The 22,301-nt window shown below is 54.0% G+C and overlaps 2 protein-coding genes and 1 long non-coding RNA gene across 3 annotated transcripts; 1 reads left to right on the forward strand and 2 right to left on the reverse strand.

The window, feature by feature from the left end:
- Positions 1–1,042: 1,042 nt before the first annotated feature.
- CUNH6orf132 (chromosome unknown C6orf132 homolog) lies at positions 1,043–15,978 on the forward strand. The gene is made up of 5 exons (XM_042013401.1): positions 1,043–1,271; positions 5,243–5,358; positions 9,189–9,264; positions 9,590–12,440; positions 12,754–15,978. Exons 1-5 carry the CDS (start codon positions 1,121–1,123, stop codon positions 12,854–12,856), a joined length of 3,297 nt encoding a protein of 1,098 aa, XP_041869335.1. The 5' UTR covers positions 1,043–1,120; the 3' UTR covers positions 12,857–15,978.
- On the reverse strand, positions 2,709–3,689 carry LOC121657563. The gene is made up of 2 exons (XR_006013664.1): positions 3,247–3,689; positions 2,709–2,930 (listed from the first exon to the last, which is right to left on the reverse strand). It is a non-coding gene; the product is annotated as an uncharacterized LOC121657563 (long non-coding RNA).
- Positions 15,979–17,245: 1,267 nt separating the features above from the next.
- WDR77 (WD repeat domain 77) lies at positions 17,246–22,251 on the reverse strand. The gene is made up of 10 exons (XM_042013402.1): positions 22,037–22,251; positions 21,745–21,930; positions 21,428–21,569; positions 21,307–21,356; positions 20,929–20,999; positions 20,518–20,572; positions 20,176–20,247; positions 19,978–20,086; positions 19,452–19,520; positions 17,246–19,114 (listed from the first exon to the last, which is right to left on the reverse strand). The coding sequence occupies exons 1-10, from the start codon at positions 22,224–22,226 to the stop codon at positions 18,955–18,957; spliced, it is 1,104 nt and encodes a 367-aa protein (XP_041869336.1). The 5' UTR covers positions 22,227–22,251; the 3' UTR covers positions 17,246–18,954.
- Positions 22,252–22,301: the final 50 nt, after the last annotated feature.

Genomic DNA, 22,301 nt, shown 5'->3' on the forward strand with positions numbered 1-22,301 from the left:
GAAAACGCTTTAAATCATTACAGCTCCTCTAGCACAACCACGGGATTGAATTTTAACTTTTTAGTTCTCATTTTCCTTCCCCATTTCCCATTCATAATTCACTTTATTTAAGTGCTGCCTCACAATCTGTGCCACGATTAGACTTCCCTTTTGGAATATCATAGCAGTGCTCATTTTTCATTCCTCCAGGGGATTTAATGTGTTGCTCTAATTTGTACTTTAAGGCAAAAAAAGAAGACACTTTCCACAAGAAAAGCATCATTTCAAAGTAATTACATAAGTGATATTTATCACTGAAAAAAGAAATCTATATTGTTTTCACTCTCAGAATGTGGTAGAGAGAGAAAGAGATATAAGACCTTAACCTGAAGCTGGGAGCTGTGTTTCAGAGTTAATGTTTTGACAACTATTTGGGGTTTAAAGTTCTCCAGAATTCCCTACATTTATTAGTAGCTAGTGTTACTCATTAACTCTCAATTTTTACTTGCATGGCACAAAAAATCGTTAGCAGTGCTAGAAATTTGCTTTTGTACCTGAAACTAGAAATGGCTTGGGGTCAAGTCCCACTGGCTTTAGGGTTTTGCATCGAAAGCACTCAGACCCTCGGAGCACCCCGGTCTCACCGGGTGTTTCTGGCCTTGCCGGGGAAGCCGGGGCTCAGCAGAAGGTGAACGGACAGAGAAACAAAGGAGAGAGAGAAAAATCAAACCCCTCGAGGGTTCGGACCGAGGGAACGGCCGGAGCTGCGTCAGGAGGTTTGGGGTGGATATCAGGGAAAGGTTCCTCATCCAGAGGGTGGCTGAGCACTGGACCAGGCTCTCCAGAGCGCAAGGAGCGCTTGGACAAAGGTGTCAGGCACAGGGTGGGATTTCGGGGTGTCTGCGCAGGGCCGCAGCCGCGCTGGGACGATCCCCGCGCATCCCCTGCGGCTCAGGTCACTCCGTGACTCTCGCACCCGACCGCTCCCGCTGTGGCCGCCCTGATCACGCACCGGGGCACCTGGCGGGGGCGGGGCCGGGGGTGGGACCGTCCCCGCCCCTCCGGAGCCGCTCGGCCCCGTCCCGCGGTGCCGCGGGGATGCCCGGCCGGGAGCGCGGCGGCAGCGCCCGGCTCGGCCAGGATGAAGAAGCACCATCACCACTCGGTGCAGGGCACCTTCAGCCGCCTCTTCGGGAAGCGCCACTCCAGCCCCACCGCCACGTCCCTGTTCGCCACCAACCCGCCCTGGATCTTCACGCAGGAGGTGACCTCGGACAGCGCGGGTGGCACCGGTCAGTGTCCCCCGCCCGCCGCGAGCCGTGCGGGGTCGGGCCGGGGCGGTCGCGGGGGGAGGAGGGTGGGGTGGGGACGGGGAGCGGCGGGGGCTCCTCCAGCGCCCGGCTCGGAGGCTCCGGGAGCGCCCGGTGGCACCGGGATGCGGCAGCGCAGGTCCCGGGCCCGAGAGGGCGCGGACGGTCCGCAGCTCGGCTGGGGCCGGCTCGCCGCTCCCGGCGAGTTAAACTTGGCTAAAAGAGGCTGATGAGTGGCTGTGAATCTGTTTTATTGCTTCCCGTCGCGCTTTCCCACGCCATGTTTGATCTGCGCCTTCCCAGGTTTTAGTTATTTACTCATGAACCTGTTTATCGCAGGGCTGCGAGCGAGGAGGGAGCTGAGGGTTGCATATTCCTCGGGATTTATTTGTGTTTCTTTGTGGTTTTAATTGCAATACGGTGCCCTGGAGGCTCATGTAGGAGGGAGCCAAATTAATAGTAATGGAGCCAGGTAGATAGAAGATAGCAGTTTGTGGATGAAGTTTGGTGGATGTAAGAGCCCAACAAACTCTTCCAAGATTAAAAAAAATGGAAGTGCTGCCTGCTGAGCTGTGCAGGGTGAAGTATTGTCTGTGAAAGCAACTGCGAGGTGGTTACACCCCAAAGGCCAAGCTGCTGAAACCAAGATAAAATGAAAATGTGACAGGCAGTTTCATGCAACTCTGCAACCTAGGAAGAAAATTGCTGATTTCTAACTGTCGTAAATCTGAGGAGGATTCAAGCTTCTCTCTGATGTGGTTTGGATTAAAAAAAAAGAAAAGAAGTTGCTGTGTCTGCTTATTACAAGCCTGATTTCCGTGGCTGCAGTTCTGCAATGGCAGTACAAAAGCGTTCTGCTCAGGTGTGGGTCAGATTGCAAAGGAAAAGCCAGGAGTCCTGAAATCTGAGCCTAAGTAACAGCTGTTGGATCACTCCTTAGCATCCTCTTGGCATTTCTGCCCTGAATGTGGCTTGTGGAGGGTGCTGTGACAGTGACACCAGGGCTGAGGGACCGCGCTCACAGTGGTGTGTGTGGGTCGGTGTGAGGAAGGGTCTGCTCCCTGCTCAGCAGCCCAAGGGACAGTCCCAAGGGACAGTTCTGTTGTACCTGGGCCCCCACCCAGCCCCGTCCCTGGCCCTGTTTCTGGGACATTTCCTGCAGAGCTTCACACCAGCGCTGCTGCCAGGAGGAGTCCGCTGCTCCTGCTGATCCCCACCTTAGTTTCTCATACAAAGTAAACACAAGTTAAGCAATGTGGAATGGGTGTAGGTTTGCATGTCCCTGACTCAGAGATTCCTGAATATAGTGACTGATGCCACCTCCTCCTCCTCCTCCTGGGAGCTGTGGATACCCCGGCTCAAACCTGCTGTGCCTCCTCCAGGTGATGCAACCCCCGGGGAGGAAGAAGTTCCATTACATGCATGGCAAATTGTTTATTTAATTTCCCATGGCTGAGCAAACACAAATGTCTCCAGGACAGGCTGAATGTCAAAAAGTGGCCGAAGCAAGGCCAGTCCTCTGAGCCAGCTGCTTTCCGCAGCTTCCAAGGGTGCATTTCCTGATCCCTCCTTCCAGGAAACGAAGCTGGCAGAGCTCAGGTCTTGCTGGTGACAGGCTCCCAGCAGGCAAGTCCTGTTTATCTAGCAAAGAAAACACAACTACAAGCACTTCATTTTACTTTAATTAAAGCATTCAGGGTAGCGATGCTTAGTAATCTAGGATCAAAGTCCTTGTGATCTTTAATCCAGTTTCTCACTGGGTTTACTTAGCGACTTGTTAAATATAAAACTCATCATTTCAAGTCTCAGAACTACTCTGTTGCTGCTCAGGCGGTCTGAGTCCAAACTCTCCTGTTGCCCTTAATTCCTGCTCCTTACTCACTGAATGCGGGGTCACCCACAGAATTAATCACCACAGAATCACAGAGTTTGGGTGGAAAGGGACCTTAAAACTCACCTCATTCCACTCCCTGTCATGGGCAGGGACACCTTCCACTAGGTCAGGTTGCTCCAAGTCCCATCCAACCCGGCCTTGAACACTTCCAGGCAATTTGCTGGCACCTCTGTCCTCCTTGGGATTCCAGAAGCTCCTCCTGTGTGCTCAGGCCCCTCCCAGGCAGGGAAGTGGTAAAATCTTGGTAGGACCAGGCTGACTGAAGCACATGTTGATTGGTGATTTGAAAGCTGAAGAAAATGTCCTTTGTGTAAAGAATCTCCTGTGGTGGGAGAAGTTTGGTGTCAGGGAGAGGAAGCTGCGATTGCCTGGAAGGGCAGTGATAGCACCCTGGATATTTCTGGGGGTGTCCCAGGGTAACTTGGGGGGTGCTGGGTGGGAGAAGGGAAAAGCTGACATGCTTCTGGACTCAGTGGTGTGTTTCAAGGTTGTGTGGAATTCATCTGCCTCCAACTCTTCAGCAGAGGCTGTGCTGCCTCATGCCCAGCCCCTGGTGTGGTCACGTTCTTCATTCCAGGTGTTCATGCAAGTGCTTTCCTTCTGTGGGATGCACACACAGGCATTTGCCCTCCTCTTTTTTCACCAGACCTGGTGTAAAGCTGTTTCCTTGGGAGCTTCCTCCTGATTTCTGCCCATCCAAGGAGGGCAGAGACTTGGTGACAACCACAGCCAGTGCCAGGGCAGTGTGTGATGGGGTGGGGACCCTGGCACTGGGTCAGGCAGTGTGGGGAGGGCACACCAAGGGCGAGCAGGGACCCGCAGGAGGGAGTGGGACACTGGCTGGGGCTGTGGCAGAGGCCGTGGCTTGCACAGTCTCATCAGGGACTCTGGGGCACGGAGCTCCTCGGCCACAGACCCGCTTTGGAGAGCGCTGCCTTTGGGTTTGGGAGGCTTGGAAATGCAGCCCAGAGCTTACACAACCCTCACCCTTCTGCTCCTCAGCTTCCCATACTGGACAGGACCTGTTTCTGTGCCTCACACTTCAGCAGGGGCTCAGCTTTGAGGTCTGTGCTCCCAGACTTTTTAGGGAAGGGGGCAAAAGAAGAAAGCTTTTTACTTGGTGTCTGCATTTTGGGGTGGAGGTTGCTTGGTTCTTCCTCCTTCCTCTCCTCCCTTCCTCACTATTGAAATCTCTTGTTGGGAACTCTCCTGCAGTTTTCCTTTCAATCACAGCCATTTTGTTGCTTCCCCCTCCTTCCCCAAACTCTCAGATTTTCTTTAATGTCGGTCTCCTTGGCTACGAGTTATTTGTGTATCTCCTTCCAGCCAAGGTGGGGTTTACGTGCTTCAGTATTTCTGCTTGTTAATTCATGCTGCTAATCAGACACAAAGAATGTAATTAAATTAGTTTTATGAGCTTTATTCACTGTCAGAAAAAAAACCGGCCCAAGAGGTGTGGTTCAAGGTGAAAGCACAAGGCTGGGAACCAGGAATTCCTGATGCCTTCTCCTGCTTGTCACACCAGGACCCTGTGACTTCCTGCCTTGGTGTCTCCCTCCATCCACAGCAGTATTTTGTGGGAAGTCACCTAAAGCAGGCTGGAGTGTGGGAGTGTTGTGAAGCACCTGGAATCACCTCTGGGTTGGATGCCAGTGCTCTGCCCACAGAGTGCTCAGCAGGGGAGGAAGGGCAGGAGCTGTCCCTCCTCCTGGTCAGCTCTGCTGCTGCCTCCCCCCTCAATTCCAGCTGCTCAGATCAGGATTGGATCCTTCTGAGCTGCTTCAGTTCCATCCCCGGAGCTCAGGGAAGGCTCTCCGTGCTCTGCAGGTGTGTGACAGGGTTGTGAGTGCCTGTCCTGCACACACAGGACCTTTCTCTCCCTGTCTTCCACTCACCTCCAAGACACCCAGGTTTTCCTCAGAATCTGGTGGGTTTTGCCCATTCCTGGCAGGTGATGCAGCAAATTCTCCACAGCTCTTTTTAAAATTCCACAGTGTCCGGTGTTGTTTGCCCACTGCCCAAGCTCAGTGCTGCTGTTAACAGTCTGCTCTCCCCTCAGGTGATGTGATCGAGGTGTATTACGGTGACAATCGCTTTGGGACAGTGACAGACTCTGGCACAGCAACGCTTAAGCCCCGTCCAAGGGTCCGGCCGCTGCTGACGTTCCTGCCCCTGGTGAGTGCCCGAGTCACTGCTGGGGTGGAACTGGTGCCCAGAACCAGCCGGGCTGGCTGCTGCTCTCAGCCCCTACCCGAGGGAGAGAAGAAATGAAAGCAAAACCACTCTGTAATGACGCTGGGTACGAGGGATTAGGAGGTGATCTGAGTTCAGGGCTGGTGTGGGACATGGACGAGGCACTCGGGGGAGAGGCGTGAGCACCGTCAGACTTGCATTTTCAATTAAAGAATAATTGCTGAGCATGGAGATGATAGATCAGGCTTGCACTGCAGTTTATCTCCCCACTGCTGGCAGGATCTGTCCTGGGATCACGCAGTTGCTGGAGCCAGCAGTGCTGAACCGAGTGCTGCTGCAGCAGAGGAATCAGGAGGTGATGCTGTGGGTGTGCAGGGGATGATTCTTTCCCAGCAGAGCTGCCAGTGCTCCAGCAGCAGCTGGGAGCAGGGCCTGGAGCAGCAAGGGCCAACACAGCCAGAGCAGAGGGCCTGGAGGTGGCTTTAACTCCAGAAGCCACACTTGCTTGTGGCTGGCTAGGAGGGACCCCATGCTGCACTTTCCAGAGGTCTTATCCCCTAAAGAGCACAGTGAGGCACAGGATTCACAGAATGGTGGTCTGGGTTGGAAGGGACCTTAAAGCTCGTCTTGTTCCACCCCCTGCCACTAGAGCAGGGTGCTCAGAGAGGCTCCAGAGATATCAGCAGCTAAATTGAAGTGATACCTGCAGGTCAGGAGGTCAGTGAAGACAGTAAAACACTGAAATCCTTTGGTCTTGACAAGGAGGTGACCTCTGCTAATGGAAGTGTGTGTGGTAGAGGAATTAACAAGTCCTAAGGGCTGTCACCCAAGGCCTGGTGCTCTGCTGCTGCCTGCAGAGGCACAGCTGGCCCTGGGGCTCCTTTTCCCTTGTGAGGGTCCCTCACAAACCTGGGCTTTAACTGAAGGAATAGTAGGAAAAGGTAGCATTTTTAAGGATCGGTCTGTGTTGGATGTTTGCACTATTTTGGGGAGGTTTGATCATGATTTGATCTGGCACAGACTCTTCTGCTGCCACGTACATACCTGCACCGGGTACACACCTGCACGGGGCTGTTCTGCAGCTCCTGCCTTAACCCTTTCCCCCCACCCACGGGGAGCAGCTCCCAGTGAGTCAGGAGGATGCACACGCCCTTCCCCGCAGCTCCTGTGCCTCTGCACCTGGCAGCTCTTCCCACACGGAGCAGCTTCCCTTCCCCCGTGGCCCTGGGCTGTCCCACACGGAATCGCAGCAGGGATTTCAGGAGAGGGGTCCCCCCACGTCCCCCTGCCCACCTGGCTTCCCCAGCACTGCAGCTGCAGGCAGGGCTTTGGCATCCCAGGGGAATAAATGCCTTCAGCAAACCACCAGACTGCCCTAGCTCAAAAACAAGTTTAGGGACAGCTCTTCATATTCAGAGAGATCCTTGGCCTCTCCGAGCCCCCGGGGTGCTCAGCAGTTGTATTTTGGGGTGGCTTTTGTAACGGGCAGCCTCAAACCTTGGTCATTTAATGGGTGGGAAGAGGGGGCTCCTGAGAGCCCGGGGAGCTGGGGACCCTGTGGACGGGCAGGCTCCCTGAACTGGGGACGTCTGACTGTTCCAGGGATGAAAAGTGATTCCTGGTGGTTACAGTGAAAGCTTCCCCCCACGGGATCCTCAGCAGGCACAAATCTGATTCAGGTACCACAAACTGGAAATGCAGGTTCCTGGCACAGCACCCTGAGCCTGCTCTGAATCAGCTGGAGGTTTTCTGGGCTGGCCACACCCCGAGCAAACCCCGGGAACAATCTTGCCAGTCATGTCCGCAGACTGGCAGCGTGCTGGGGATGCTTTCCATTTTAGAAGCCAGCTCATGACGTGGGGATGGGTGGTTTTTGAGAGATGCTGAGCATTAGCAACTGCCACAGAAGGTTTTGGCGATGAACAGGCTTGCCCAGTTTGAAATGACACGTCCAAAATTACTGCTCCTTTATGAAGTGCAGACTGTGTCCTCCAGCTTTGCATAGCTCTCTTCTGACTGCCAGTCCCTTTCCACCGCTGTCCAGGCAGGTGATGCATATGCTGCTTGTAATGCAGAGCTCAGACGTCTTTGTTTCCCTGTACATGGGCAGGTACCCTCAGGGTGCTCTGGAAACCAGCAGCAATGGATTTCCACAGCGAATGGGAACTGCTGGGGTTTTTTTCTTTGTGGTTTTGGAATCTCATTGTTCTGGACAATTTAACTATCAGCTCTTGAAGTGCCTCTCTTGGCCTTTGTCTTCCCTCTGGCTTTCAGAGGAAGTTAAGGATCTGGGCTCATGCCTTTGCAGACCTTGGCTTCTCCATCAGCACGGGGTTGTCTGATCCTTTGTGCAATCCCAGGAATGTGAATTCCCACTCACTCCTGGCTCACCAGTAACTGGCTCATTTCTTTGTGGTTGTAGAGGATCTTTGGTCATCTGCAGGGTGATGGACGTAGCAAGTGAAATATGTGTATTTTCCTATTATTTTGGCCAAAGCTGGGGCATTCCAGGGCTCTTCTGCAGGAGCCCAGGTGCTGCTGTTGAATCAGCTCTGCCCCAGCAGCTCCTGAGCTCCCCAGACACGGCACTGTGTAACCGTAATGTGCCTGGATGGGGCTGGATGAACAAATCCAACCTGACCTTTGATCAAGGAGACTTTGGAATCCCGTAGCAATCTGATGTAAAAATGGTGATAATGGCAGTGAAAGGCAAAGGGCGGGGGCTCAATCATTATCCAGGCTTTTGTGTGCAGGAAATAGCTTGGGGAGAGGCGCAGGCTGATGACAGGATAACATTTCCTTTGTCAAGGGCTGTTAACAGCTGCAAACAGCTGCCTGGGGTGAGCAGGAAAGCCGCAGGGTGGATGTGGAGCCTGGGGATGGGGCAGCGCGTCCCCGACCACTGCCCGCGCCGTGTCCCTCGCTGGACGCTCCCTCGGAGCTCTGTGTCTTTCCCACACACTCGTGGTGCCCCAGGCTGTCCCCCGGGCCCTGGCGAGTGGCAGCCGGGCCGTACTGGCCACCGCCGTCCGTGCCCGGCTCGGCAGCGCCGTGTGTTCCGTGGGTGCCGGAGCCCCTGCAGCCCCGCAGAGCCAGCCCAGCCCTGAGTCCGGGGCCAGCAGAGGCTTTGTGCTGCTGGCAGCGCCCCATGGGCGCTCCGGGTGAGTCAGCCTGCCCGAATGGCTCACGCTGGGTGGCTCTAATTACCCGCAGTGCCCTCGCTTTAGGCGTCCTCCCAGATGTGTAGGCTGCTAAATTGCTGGTCCTGTCCCAGCTAAAGGCGCTGCTGAGTTCTCAGCTTGAATGTGAAGGGAGTAATTGAGAGCGAAGCCACACAAGGAGCAGTTTTCCCCAGAGTGTTCAGATATGCTGGTGCCAGTTTCCCAAAAGGCTGGAGGTCTGTCTGTGGCCTCAGCGTGGTGTGTACGTGACTGTGGCAGCGCTTGCTGCAGAAAAATACCCTCCAAACCCAGGGGAGCTGCTCAATTTGCTGGTACATGGATGGTGAGGAGCCGGTGCTGCTGCTGGTGGGCTGGGGAGCCCCGAGGGGAGATGTGAAATAGCTGAGCTCCTCTCCTGCCCTCGCACCTGACCACGGGGGAATTGTGTCCATGGCCTGTGCAGCCTTGAACACTTCACTCATCCCCTCAAACCCTGTCAACAGCAGCTTCCACAGGGACCTCCATATCGCAGAAACTGCCCTGGATCCCATCAGGCTCCAGTTTGTGTGGACAAATTACTGGCTGCTTGTCAGCCCTTCGCTCTGATCCCTGGGTGTAAAACTGACAGCTCTGTTTTCTCAACTCTTGCAGAACGCCCAAGAATCCCATGGGGTGGCTGTGCCAACGCCGTCGGTGCCAGAAGACTTTGAGGAAAAGGCAGCTCTTGGTAAGGGATCTTCTCTGTGGAGTCCTGGCCAGCACAAAGTGCTCACCGTGCCCTCGGGGCAGGAAGTGTGTGTGTACCGAGCTCTGGAGCAGACAGTCTGCTCATATATTTTCATGCTAAAATAGAGTCTGCTATTAATTATTTTTTGAAGTAATTGAAAATTAATTAATTCCTGAGGGGTGAGGCAGAGTGGCTGTTTGAGTTCAGGAAGTTTTAGACAAGCCTAGCAAGGGGCTGGCTCCCTGGGAGGGCCACTGGCACAGGTCAGGCTGGCTCAGTGCTGATGGAGAGGTGCTCACACGGCTGTGCTCTCGCTGCTTTCCAGGCTCTGGCTCCCAGGTCAATGGCAATTATCGGATTTACAGCTCGGTGGGGGACCTGCGCCCGCAGGCCCTCGACGGGGATGACGTGGATGAAGACATCCCCCCACCGCCATCGGTGCCCCCACCACCCCCTCCAGCAGCACCGGTGCCTGTGCCACCCCCTCCGGCCTCGCCGGTCCCTCCACCCCCCGAAATGCTGCCACCGCCACCTCCACCTGAGATTGTGCCACCACCTCCTGCTGTGGCAGCCCCGCCGCCTCCCACCTCTGCCCTGTCCTCCCCCAGCACTCCGGCTCCTCCAGACTTCATCCCACCAGCCCCGCTGGGTGCCCGGGACCCCGCACCCTTCGCCCCCAGCATCTCCAAGTGGAAGTCGGAGACGGTGCTGAACACGAGGCAGGCGGATGCCGAGGGGCCGCTCTGCCCTGCCGAGGCCGGGGCGCCTGCAGCCCCCAGCCCCAAGGAGAGCCTGCAGCCCAAGCCCGAGCCCCACCTCACCTTCCCCAGGTCGTTCAAGGTGCCGCCGCCGGCCCCGGCGCGCTCCTCGTCCATCCCGGTGCAGGAGGGCCAGCCCGGCCGGCAGGAGCCCATCCCCAGGCAGCCGCACGCCCGGCCTCCCCTCCCACCCTGCTTCACCATCAGACCCGCGGCCAAGGCGCGGCTGGGAGAAGCCGAGCAGAGAAATTCCGGGCTCAGACAGGGCGTTGGGAAGCCAGCTGTACCCCCTCCACTGAGCCCCAAGCCGGGCCCAGGGCTCAGCCAAGGGGCAAATGCCACCGGCCACCGGTCCCTGCTGCCGGGCTCAGAGGGGGAGAAGATTCCCCAGCTGAAAACAGCTGGGAGAGACTCCCCTCCAAAATCTGAACCTCTCACTGCGAACGACCTGGATCTCCCTCCTCCGGACTACCCGACCTGCGAGGATGACTGGAAGGATGCCAACAACCTGAACAGGCTGCGGGATGAGCTCTCAGCCCTGCTGCGCTCCCCGCGCCGGGAGGAGAGGCCTCTGGAGAAGCTGGGTGCTCCCCAGCCCATGGACAGCAGTACCAGCCGTGCTGGCAGCCGTGAGCCAGGGCTCAGCCAGCCCCAGCTCACCAGGAAGGACACAGAGTTATCCAAGGGAGGGGAGAGCGAGAAGAAGGAGGTGCCCAGCAGCCCCCCCAGCACCAACGGGGGCTCTCTCAGCACAGCGATCACCAGCCCAGAGAGCAACCCTGCCCCACAGCCCCGCAGTGTGATGATGATCAGGAATGAGCTGGAGGCTATGCTGTCCCTGAAGAAAGAGGGGAAACCTTCCCCAGGGCTCAGCAGCCAGAAGCAGGGTGTGGAGAATGGCATCAGCACCCCGGAAGTGAGGAAGAGCCCCCCTGGTCTGAGGAAGAGCCCCCCTGGCATGAGTGACTCAGTGGTGCCAAAACCGGTCCCCAGCCCACTCCCAACGCGGGTGGCTGCTGTGGAGAAGGATGAGACAGATCACAAGGACCATCCTGCTCCTGTTGCTGGCAAGGCCACAGAGACCGTGAGCCCTGCTCCTGGGTCCCTCAACAGCAGCGTGAGCCCCCCAGACCCACCTCAGGGACCAGCAGAGGAGCCCCCTGCTCCCACCCCCCCATCACCCCCTGTGTCCCCTGCACAGAGCCCGGCACCACAGCCCAGCTCAGCCGTCTTCCAGTACAAAGTGCACCGGGCTGGGGCCAGCTCGGCTGAGCTGCCCCATGCCCTGGGCTCAGCTGAAACCCCCTGCCCTGGGAGCTCAGCCAGGAGCCCCCCGGACACCTCAGGAGCAGGGCAGGAGGAGGTGCTGATCCACCCCGTGACGGGGGAGCGCGTGGAGCGGGGCTCACCCATGGCCCTGCTGCTGGCAGCCCGGCAGCGCGCCCAGCGGGGCCGCCAGGGCGGGGACGGGGCAGCCGCGCTGAGGGCGAAGCCGCCTCTGAGACTCAGCAGTGCCTCGTCGGACACCACCTCCACCAGCTTCTTCCGCCACGAGTCCAAGCCCTACTCCTTCACCGTGGTGCCTCGGCCCTCTGCGGCCAGTCCAGCGGGCTCCAGTTGGAGCAAACCCCCCTCTTTCTCCAGCTCCTCGGAGCAGGGCCGGGATGTGCGGGCAGTGGGCGAGGCACAGCCCTCCGGGCCCCGGCGAGCCACTGCCTCCAGCCTGCTCCGGGGCCTGCTGGACTCGGGGCAGCCGAGCCAGCCCAGCCCAGCCTGCCACAGAGTGCCCAAGGAGGAGGAGAATGGGGACACGGCGCTGGACTATGGGATTATCCCCCCACCTCCCGAATTCAGCAACGAGGTGGATGAGGGTCCCCTCCCAAGTCGGGAGGAGAACCGCAAGTGCCCCAGTGTCCCTGACAGCAGCCGGGGCTCAGGTGAGCCACGCTATTTCAGGTGGTCTGGCTACAGCCGCAGCTGCGGGGGCAGCCAGGAGCCAGCAGCTCCACCGCCCTTGGAGAAGAGCTGGAGGAACGGCGACTTCACGCCCCAGTGCCTGGATTACAGCAGCTCCACGAGTTTCCCCAGCCACGGCCCCAACCCACGCCCGCTGATCAAGAAGCGCCTGTACATGTCGGAGCCCGACAGCTCCTACCCCCGGGCAGCCGCAGCCCCCCGGGCCTCAGGCACCCTCTGCTCCGCCCTCTCCTCCTACAGCCCCGGGGGGTTCAGCTCCACAGCCGGGGCTCAGAGCCGCCTGGGCTCTGCCCACAGGAACGGCCCCTCGAGCGCCCAGGGCAGGCGGGCATCCGCGGACGCTGCTGGGAAGCCCACGGCCTACGGCAACACCGGGGCTGACGCCAAGTACAAGGGGCAGAACGGGGACTTCTCTCCTGCCAGCGTGCTGACAGCCAGCAGGTACGTGTCCCCCTAAGCCCACCCCTTCCTGTCCTCGGTGTCCCTAACCGGCCCCAGAGCAGCACCAGGGCTCCAGTGATGTCGCTGCCCCTTGGCTCGTGCTCACTCCCGGCTCCTCCTGCTGTCCTGGTCCAAGGGCAGTGACTGTTCCGTGGCTCCTCCCTGGTGCCAGCTGTGACCCTGGTGCCCATCTCCCTCCCCTCCCCACCTCACTGAGTGGAGACATGAAGCAGTAAAATGCATCATTGCAAGGCTGACTAAACGCCAAGGTCTGCCTGGGCTTTCGGTGACTTCCCCTCTGTTTCCCCTCCAGGCCTGCCCACGGCACCTCGCAGTACGGGGGACCCACCAACACCTTCACGGTCAGGCCGGGCACTCGCCAGCCCATCTCCTACGCCTACCAGAGCCACCGGTAGGCCGGACCTCAGGGCTGCCCTGCTGGCGTCCGGCTGGGAAAGGGCGAGAACGCGCCTGGCTTGGTCTTTTCCTTCTCCACGGGCACCAGGGGACGGTCCCAACCCAGCCTGAAAATGCACTGCTTGAAACTGCTGATGAGGAAGGTGGGGAGCGAGCCCGAGACTTGGACTTTTCTCAAAAAAGACTGTCATGGAGAGTAGTTACTGCGGAGGGCAGGCTGCTGCCTTGTTACATGAGCTAACGTGGTTTCCCTTTTTCCCATTTTCCCTCCTGGATTATTTTCAGAATTGCAGTCTAGGAAAGCCAAAGAGCATCCTTAGCTCTCTTTAAAGAGTATCACCACTGGAAAGATGGATTTCAGTTTGTTTTTTTTTAATTGGGTTAACTCCAGCATGTTTGGGAGCAGGGAGAAACCAACTCGGAGATGTGCACAATGGAAGCAAAGCAGTGTGTAGCTAAATGTCAGGGATTAAAATAGGAATGTGAGGCCAGTGGGATAGGAGGAGAGTTTAGGATGCCTAGATCCTTACCCTTTCTGTCCTTCAGGAGTCTGGAGCAAATGAATTACGCCTTAAACCCAGCTCTGGGCAGTCAGGGCCTGTCCTGCCGAGCTGGGCTCTGACCCCTTCTCCAGGAGCAGTTTCGGGAGCAGGGGCCTTGCTTTGCTGTGCCTTTTGGTCACTGTAAATGTTTCTGTTGGTAATTATTCCTCATGGAAGGAGGCTGTGAGGCCTGGCTGGATGGCTGTAAAGCACTTTGGAGACACAGGACATGGAGCAATCCTTTTCCTTTGGTGGGTGGGTGCCAGCGACTCGCCAAGGTGCTGTGCTGCTGGTGCTCTCCCCGAGGGGTCTCTTGCCACTTCACACCCCTGTAACCTCCCCCCAGTGTCCTTATAAACTCTTCTACTGAGACTTGGCTTCCATCTCTGCTTTGGGGACCGAGAAGCTAAATTCCAGTGTGACTATTTATCCTCGTGGTGTGTGGGGTGTCTGCAGTGACACCCCGAAGGGAGCTGGCTCCCGGTGTTTCCCTCAGTGCTTTTCCAGGGGCTGGGTGTGCAAACCTGTCCCTGCTTCCCGCTGGTGCCTCTGAGAGCTGGTGGTGGCTGTGCAGGGGTGGGAGGTGTGAGTAGCCTTAAAGAGGGTTTTAGCCTTCAGAGTGAGCCATGGGGTCTCACGACAGCTGACCTGAGCTGTGAATAGCCAGCGGCCTGAAACTAGAAATAGAGAATCTTCCTCATAGGTAAACTTGCTGAAAGTCACTGTAAGATAACTGTAAAAACGTGTAGAGAATATTTTCTAATCACTGACAAACTAAAAGCACTTTGAGACATTAGTCTATTTTTATGGAAAGCACTTTCTATTTTCAATGCTATAAATACCACTGGTTCCACTCCAGCTTACCCTGCCTCGCACACACCTGTACGTGGCCTGCAAGCAGATCTTGCTCTACAGTTCAGCTCAAAATCAGGGATAAATTTTCCTTCACAGCGGAATTCTCAAAAGTTATCTTGATACTTGTATCATGTCATCGACATTCTGTTTTATTTTCAGCTTCACCTAATAATTTAACAGCCCGTTCAGATATTGCAGCAGCTTTAAAGTAGTCTGAACTTTACTTTGCTGTGAATAAAATGAAAATGCAAATAAAATAATCAGTCTAATAGCTAATTCAAAGGGCATTTTTATGCCAGTAAGTTGCAGTGACTTGGAAGATTTCCATTGCTCACCCCAGCCAATATTGAAATCATAAACTTTAAATATCCGGGTGTTGGTTTTAAAAAAATATTCATGGAGAAAAGTGACTAAGGAGTAACTATAAGGATATTTAAGTGTGCCAAGTGTCACGTGGAATACCACCCGCCCCAAAATACAGCATCTTGAGGATTCTTATTCATCTGTGGAAGTAAATCCGTGATCCTCTTTGAGGGGTTTCAGGGTCATGTTTTAGTATTGGATGAAGTTTCACCAGTTTAACTTGAAAGAAGAAGTCACTTTGATAACATTGCAACTTAATGTTTTTTTCTTCCTGATACTTTTTTTTTCCAAAATAGTAAGCTATAATTGCAAATGAGTTCTCAAAAACAATTTTAAGGCTGGGTGGGCGATTTCAGCTTTTGGTATTGACTTTGCCCAGAAGTGGGGAGGGCAGGGTGTGTGTGTGTGCAATTTTCCACCTCAAGAATTGGAATCTCCCCAGCACAAGTTTTTTTCTCTTTAGAGAAAAATGTGACACTCCCATGGTGGCACTAGCTTTGAATGTCACATTTGCTACTTCACCCAGACACACAATTCTTGTGTAGTCAAAATATAGTCTTAGACACCATGGAGTGTCTCATTTCTAGCAGATAAATTTGTTTTAATTTAGTATTAGAAGCATGATAATATAAGTCAGCTTTATAAAATAGCCATTCTTCATTCAAGAACACCATTCTGGGACTGCACAGGGGACTGAGCTGTCACTAAATCAGGCTGGACTCTGCTCCCAATTGTAGAACTGGTTAGCACGCAGGTTTTCAGTAGTGGAACACTTCTATTCTTTAAACACTTGGGACTATCCCTGCTTCTCCTGAATGCATTCAGCAAATTCTGGTATTTCAGTAACAACTCGACATTGATTCTGGGGCCATTGTGACAAAGGAACCACTGTCAAATTGTTGGCAGCCAAAGCACTTGGGGACAGAGTTAAATCTCTCATGAAATGAGGACTGCAGGGATGGGGAAGAGCTCCCTCTTCCTGGGGCAGACATACTCTGTCAGTTATGTGGATAAACTGTCCTTGGATTCCTGTTTCTGTTCCTCCCAGCTTTCACTATAGACATTTAGCAACAGAGTTAAGAAGAAACAAAACTAAGGGGTATTAATGGTGCAAAGCAACCTGCCTCAGCCCAGTGCTGACAGCAATCCTGAAGCCTGAGCGTGGAATTATTCACTTCACCCTCTGTGCTGCAGTGTGGTCATTTAAGTCGTGATACAACTTAGCTGCCTCTTCCTCACACGTTCCTGCTAGGGCAGTGTAACAGAGCATGAGCTGTAAAGTATTGAACAAAGTCTCTTATTTATGAGTGCCATTGAACACCAACCTTCTTGCATTAAACATTTCTGGATGTATTGTTTTATTACATGTGTGGTCTGACTTCTTTTCTAGTGTTGCTTATGTGGTCTGTCTGCTGGAAGATTGAGAAGTTTGCATGTCCTTGGAAGGATGGGAAAATGTAGCTCAGCAAGGGTTTGCATTTCAGCTCACCCAGGGCTCGGTCCAATTTCTCTGAGCAGTTGATCCAAAGCCCGTGGCCGTTTCAGTGTCTTTAGAAGCCCAGTCAAGGCCTGAAGGGGCAGCTGAGCCCCAAGAGCTCTGTCACTCACCCCCAGGTGGTTGGGCAGGCTGGCAGAGGAGCTGGTGCAGCTTCTATAAATAGTTCTTGGGTTGGAGCCGTTCATTAAGGACGAAACTCTCATCCTTGCTGCAAGTCCCAACTCGAATGTTGTGCCCAAAACTGCAAGCGCAGTGTGAGCAACACAAGCAGCAACATAAAAGGCTTGTCTGCAGTGGCTTCTCTCCACTCAAAATTAAACTGATTTGCATTCTCACCTCCTTCATCCAGCTCTGGCTACAGAAGCAGGCTCTGTGTAAGGGAGGGAAAGGGTGCAATGTATGCCTTGAAGCTTTTGCTGAAGCTGCAGTGGATGTCCCCAAACCTGAAAGGCATGTGGTGCAGGGACAGCTGGGCAAGCCACAAACCCCACAGAATTCCCTCCATTCCTTGGCAGAGAGCTGCAAAGGCAGCAAGGATTGATGTGGGATTGGTGGCGTTTGTGCCACGCTGCCCATGCGTCCGTGTGACTACTGCAGCATTGCCAGCACTGGTACAACAACTCTGAGCCAAGCTGAACCCAGGAGTGACTCCTGAACTGCTGCTCTTCTGTGCTTCCCTTACGAGAGTGAAAGAACCCCAAGTGCAAGCGCCAGAAACCCCAAAAGCAGATACCCTTTAAGGCAAGGTGCAGAGCTGGGGCGGTGCTGCCTTGCCCTTGTCAAGGGCAGCTGCTGCCATCCTGTGGCACAACAAACAGCTGCCAGATGCTGAAGCGTTGAGGGGTTTTTAGTCTTTGATTGTAAAAGCAGAGTTAATATACCGCCAGTGACCTGCTGTCCCTACGGGCTTCACCATCCACCACGAGTCTTTTGCCATGTGCTGTTGTGTTTTGCTCAGGTGTGGCAATATGAGAACTTAACGTGGTTCAATGTCTGACATTTGAACTTTTCTTTTTAGCTGTGCATGATGGAAACCCATGTTCAGACCTTTGGAAAGAAAAACTTCCTGAAAAGCAGCAGGACCCAGAGCCTGCCTTGCACTAGTGCTGAAGAACTGTAGCACCCTGGCATTGAACAGGAACACGGTGAACATTTATTTAAGAACAGTTTTAATATCAGGGACTGAAATCACAACTTTAACTGTGTGGATGATCTCAGCTGGCTCTTCAGTGCTACAGAAGTGGCCCAGTGAAACTTAAACCCAGTTACAAATGAAAACCATCTTCCAAGACAACTTTTTCAGAACCAGCACGAGACCTGTTTCAGTACAGCATCAGAGGTCCCTAACAGGGAACTTTGTGGTTCAAGGGGTATTTCTGAAGAAATGTGTCAGTTTTTATAATCATTTACTGTTTCTGGCTATACACTGCTCTAGAACAGGAAGTTGCTCTGTCAACACCTGTATGACACGGGAATTTAAAAAGCAGCAAGTGAGGTTTATAAAGAGTAAATGAGAAAACTACAGAGCCTGGGAAAGCTTAGTCTGCCTAAAAATTAATTGTGGGCTTTGCACAACTAAACCTATGTGTATGCAGAGGTAAGAACTGGAAGCAGTGTACATTTAAGTGCTGCTATCATGCTAAAGAATCAGAGTAACATTCATTTCAACATCATTTTTGTTTCATCAGTCAGGACTTGCTTAATTCTGTCTAGGAAATACTAGGCCAGACCAAGCCCTATCTAGAGCAGCAGCAATGCATGCAGAGCAATGACTTTTTCCAGGTAAATATGTTCCAGGGAAACAGCTGAGTTAGAAATGTATGTGGTATTTGACAAACACACCTCTCAGGGTTCTGTGGAGTCTGTTTTGGGGAGTAGGGGAATGTCCTGTCCCCTCAGTCGCCAGCACAAGAGGTCACTCGTCACAAGTGCATGGATCTGGTTTATCACTAAGCAGAGTCTGGTACAGGAGCAAGCACATGACAACTGAAGTCCTTAGTCCAGTTTTTCCCTCAAATAAACCTTTCGTTCACAGGTCTTATCCTCGGTAAGTTGCCTTCAGCACAGAGGAGATGAAACGTGGTGTCAAAGAGCACAGCACCCGCTCCCTCCTGGCTCCCAGCCTCTGGCAGTCCCCTCAACTGGCCCTGGGGCCAAGCACGTGCTGGCCATCCCAGGACTCCAGCACCACCCCAAAGATGTTTATTCACAGGGCTCCAGCTGGGATCCTCATTTTACATCCTGACACCAAACACTGGTGTTTTAGACCAGTGCACAACCAGTGCTCACCAGAAGCTCCACACTGGTACTGAGGCCCAACACTCTCAACCATGTGCTGCATCAAAGACAGCACTGGAACCCTTCCAGTCCTTGAATCCCAAGAGGTCTTTTCATTCCACCTGATTTACAGAGCAAAGAACTTTGCTCATGGGTGAGGCTCTCACTTTTACCCAACAAGAGGTGTGTTGCTAACCTCCCCCAAAAGGTTCTATTAATTCCATGGGTAGTCTGGAGAACTGAGGAAGGAATCAAGTCTTTTTGACTTTATTTCTATTTTCATTACACCTAATTCCCTGTCTCTCCAAGTCTCCTCTGTGCCTGAAGTCAATTTTTTTCTGAGTAAAACCGAAGTCTTTTATTACAGGAGAAGCCACTCCTGAGGAAAGGGTAAAGCTTGGTTTGTAACTAACTTATGCCTAAATCAAAATTACTACAGGAACCTTCTTAGCCACAAGCTTCAAGGCAGACAACAGACCATCCCCACTCCAGTTCACACACCTGCGACTTCAGCAGAATCAAAGTGATGCCAGGAAGGAACTTGGACCATGAGTTTATAAAACTATTCTTTTACACAGTTGATTCCAGAAGCTTCACCAGCTGGTATGGGGACAGTGTGATGTAAAACCTGATGATCCCATCCAACTGTAGTGAGCAAGGCATCATCTGAAGGAGACCAGGACAAGCCTTTTACAAAGTCTCGATGAGAACGGTTTCTGAACCTGGAAAACACCAACACTCCATTAGCCATCAAGCACTGGGAGTATGTGGGCTTGTGCAATCCCTAACTGCTGGTTTGTTAGGATGATGCTCCTCTGCTTAGGAATATTTTCAACTCCAGGTTGCCCAGAGCAGCTGTGGCTGCCCCACCCTTGGAAGTGTCCAAGGCCAGGCTGGACGGGGCTTGGAGCAGCCTGGGATAGTGGAAGGTGTCCCTGCCCATGGCAAGGGGTGGAATGAATGATCTTTAAGGTCCCTTCCACCCCAACCCCGGGTTTCTGTGTATTAGTAATTAACTCAAGAAGACAACAGCAGTGAGTACATTCTGTCTGTACTTACACCTCTGAGAGGTCTGAGTCAAGAACAGCAACTGAACAGTCTTCACTGATTGAAGCCAGTAAGGGCGAACTAGAGAGAGATGAGAGCACAGTTAGAACACTCAAATACAAGAAATTTTAGGGATAAATTTGTGAAAAGCAGGAGTCTTAGTGATCCTGACCCAGGTACAGCGAATTAACTAACAGAAAATCTAACAAAAATGTTTTCATCAGCATTTGGCAGGGTGCCAGCACACTGAGCAGGAATATTCTATTAGAGTCTGAAAGCAAGTGATCCTTCCTTAACCAGAGGTGATTGTAATTAGAAAAATCCCCACAGCGTGTGGGTCAGTAATTCTGGAACTGCAGAATTCTTGTCATGGACATTCACGGAGTCAGAAGTGAGACAACGTTTGGTTTACTCTGTCCTTTGCTACAATCTCCTTGATAAGATGACCAAAACTGGCACTCTCATAGGTTTTACTCAAAAATAACTCAGGCTGTTAAGGGGATGCAGTCCCACGTTCTGTGCCAGTATCACTCGGTACCTGTGTGCAGAGAAAGCAAAGCCCGTGATGCCTCGGGCGTGCACAGCGGCGCTGAGGGCAGAGTCGGGGTTCTTTGTGTCCACCAGTGCAACTGTTCCGCTTTCATCACCTGCGACAGAGGGAGAGGAAAGTTAGCAGCAAAATCTGTTCTGTGAAAATAATGACCTTGCTTTGCCTGGTGAGAGTCAAGATTCTTACCCAAGACAAAGATGTCACTTTTCTGTGGATGCCACATGACTGAGGTAGGGAGGTAATTACAGGCACTGCAAACTGCGAGGGAAGAAACGGGTGAGTGTGGAAGGAGGCAGCACAAAGATATTCCTGCTCTAACTCATTTAGCACTGCTACTGCATCACGACAAGGGTTTTAAGCTTATTGTCTGTGACAGTGTTAGACCTCCTTAGGTTTTGACAGGCACATCACTGGATTTAACAGGCACATCACTGGATTTAGAGTTAAGACTTAGAAATCAGACATAAAATAATTTATTTCTTCCAACACAAACTCATGAAGAAGCAGTGACTGCACACAGAGACATACCAATTCGGGTAGCTGGTTTGGGGCATCTGGTGTCCCAGAGTAAAGTTCTGTTGTCCTATAAATACAAAAGGAATGAGAAGAATTTTACAATTTCTTTGTGGCATAAATTCAGATTCACTGCTGACTCACAGGCAAAATGACCCTGCCTCTTCCTCTGGGTTAAAATCGTGCTGTCAGTAAGTGCAGCCTTCAGTCATCCCCAGGACAGAACTAGGAGCTCCCAAAATTTGATACAAACCTGTAGGAATCAGCTTGGTAAACTGATTATAAATTTATCAGACTGCAACACTGCAATAATACAGGGAGGCAGGTTGCAACACAAGAGGTGGTTTCTAAGTGCATTAAACTGTCAATACCTAAAGTTAAATCTCATTTCTATGGGCTAGGTTTAGACAATAGAGTGAGCTTTACCTCAGCACAGGACAGGAACACAGTGTCCTTACCAGGACAGGAAGCCACACATGTCACTGCAGCGGAGTGAGCTACCAAAAGCACAAAAGGATAAAGAGCCTCAAAGATTGGATCCAACTTTCCCGCATACTCCCAAGGACCTCCAGAGGCACAGCAGTTGGACAAAGAATAGTTTATGCCCAGACACAGGATAACTTCTGCTCAGCAGCCGCCAACTGCTTCCTACCAAAGTGATGAGCTGCCCAATCCAACCATGGCCACAAGTCCTTGTGACACCCCTGAGCTTGAGGGAGCCAGACAAGGGGTTGGGGGGAAAGGATCAAAGTGGGATATAAAGGGGCCTATAAAAAGGAGAGAGGGAGGTGGGTCGGAACTCACCTCTGTAGGAGTGCAGCACCGTTTGCTCCGGGATGTCCCAGACCTTCACGCTGTGGACAAGAGCGAGCAGTGAGCTCCCAGCACAGCCCGGGCACACGGCTGCCAGGCTGGGGACACTCACCAGAAATCCCTGCCCCCGCTGACAGCCTGGGTGCTGCCGGCCAGGACGGACACCGATGTCACGATGTCATCGTGCTCGTATTTACAGAACTTGTTCACGATGAGGCTCTCGTTCTCCTCCAGCTCCCACAGCTCCACAGCACCTGGGGGATGCAGGGGGACACCCACCTCAGTGAAAGGGACCCCCACCTCAGTGAAAGGGACGCCCACCTATGAGATGGGGAGAGGGTCACGCACCTCAGAGGAGGGGAACGGGGGGACACCCAGCTCAGCAGAGGGGACGCCACCCGCCACTCACCTCGGCGGAGGATTGCTTACCGGAGTCGGAGGCCACCAGGATGCCCCTGTCAGCCACCCAGCACAGGTCGGCGACCCCCGCCTCGGTCTGCACGCCGGCGGTGCAGAAGCCCTCGCTGGGGGCGCGCCGGGGCTCCGCGAACACCCACAGCGAGCCGGTCCAGCAGCGCCCGTTCAGCCCCGAGGCGCCCAGCAGCAGGGCCCCGTCTGCGGGAGAGACACGAGGGGAGGCGCGGGGAGCGGCGCGGGGAGCGCCCGGGGAGCGCCCGAGGGTCCCGGGCACCGCGGGCACCCCGCGCCCCCCGCCCGCTACCTGCGCGGTAGTGCGCGCGCTCCAGGTGCCGCTCCATGCACGCGGGCGCGTTGGGCGGGATGTTCCACTCGGGGGCGGCCTCGGCCGCGGGCTCCCCATCCACCGAGGCCGCGGGAGCCGCGGTGTCGGGCGGGGCGGGCGGCGGGTCCGCCTGGGGCAGCGGCGGCGGCGGCGGCAGCGGCTCCTCCATGGCGGCAGCGGCGGCAGCGGGGCCGGCGGCGCCCCCACGTGTCTCCCGCCGCCGCCTCCTCTCGCGAGAGCGCCC

Source organism: Corvus kubaryi, unplaced genomic scaffold (genome assembly GCF_017639235.1).
Source record: "Corvus kubaryi isolate FWS band 111438036 unplaced genomic scaffold, C.kubaryi_AGA036_p1.0 split1-37355, whole genome shotgun sequence".
Lineage (NCBI taxonomy): Eukaryota > Metazoa > Chordata > Aves > Passeriformes > Corvidae > Corvus > Corvus kubaryi.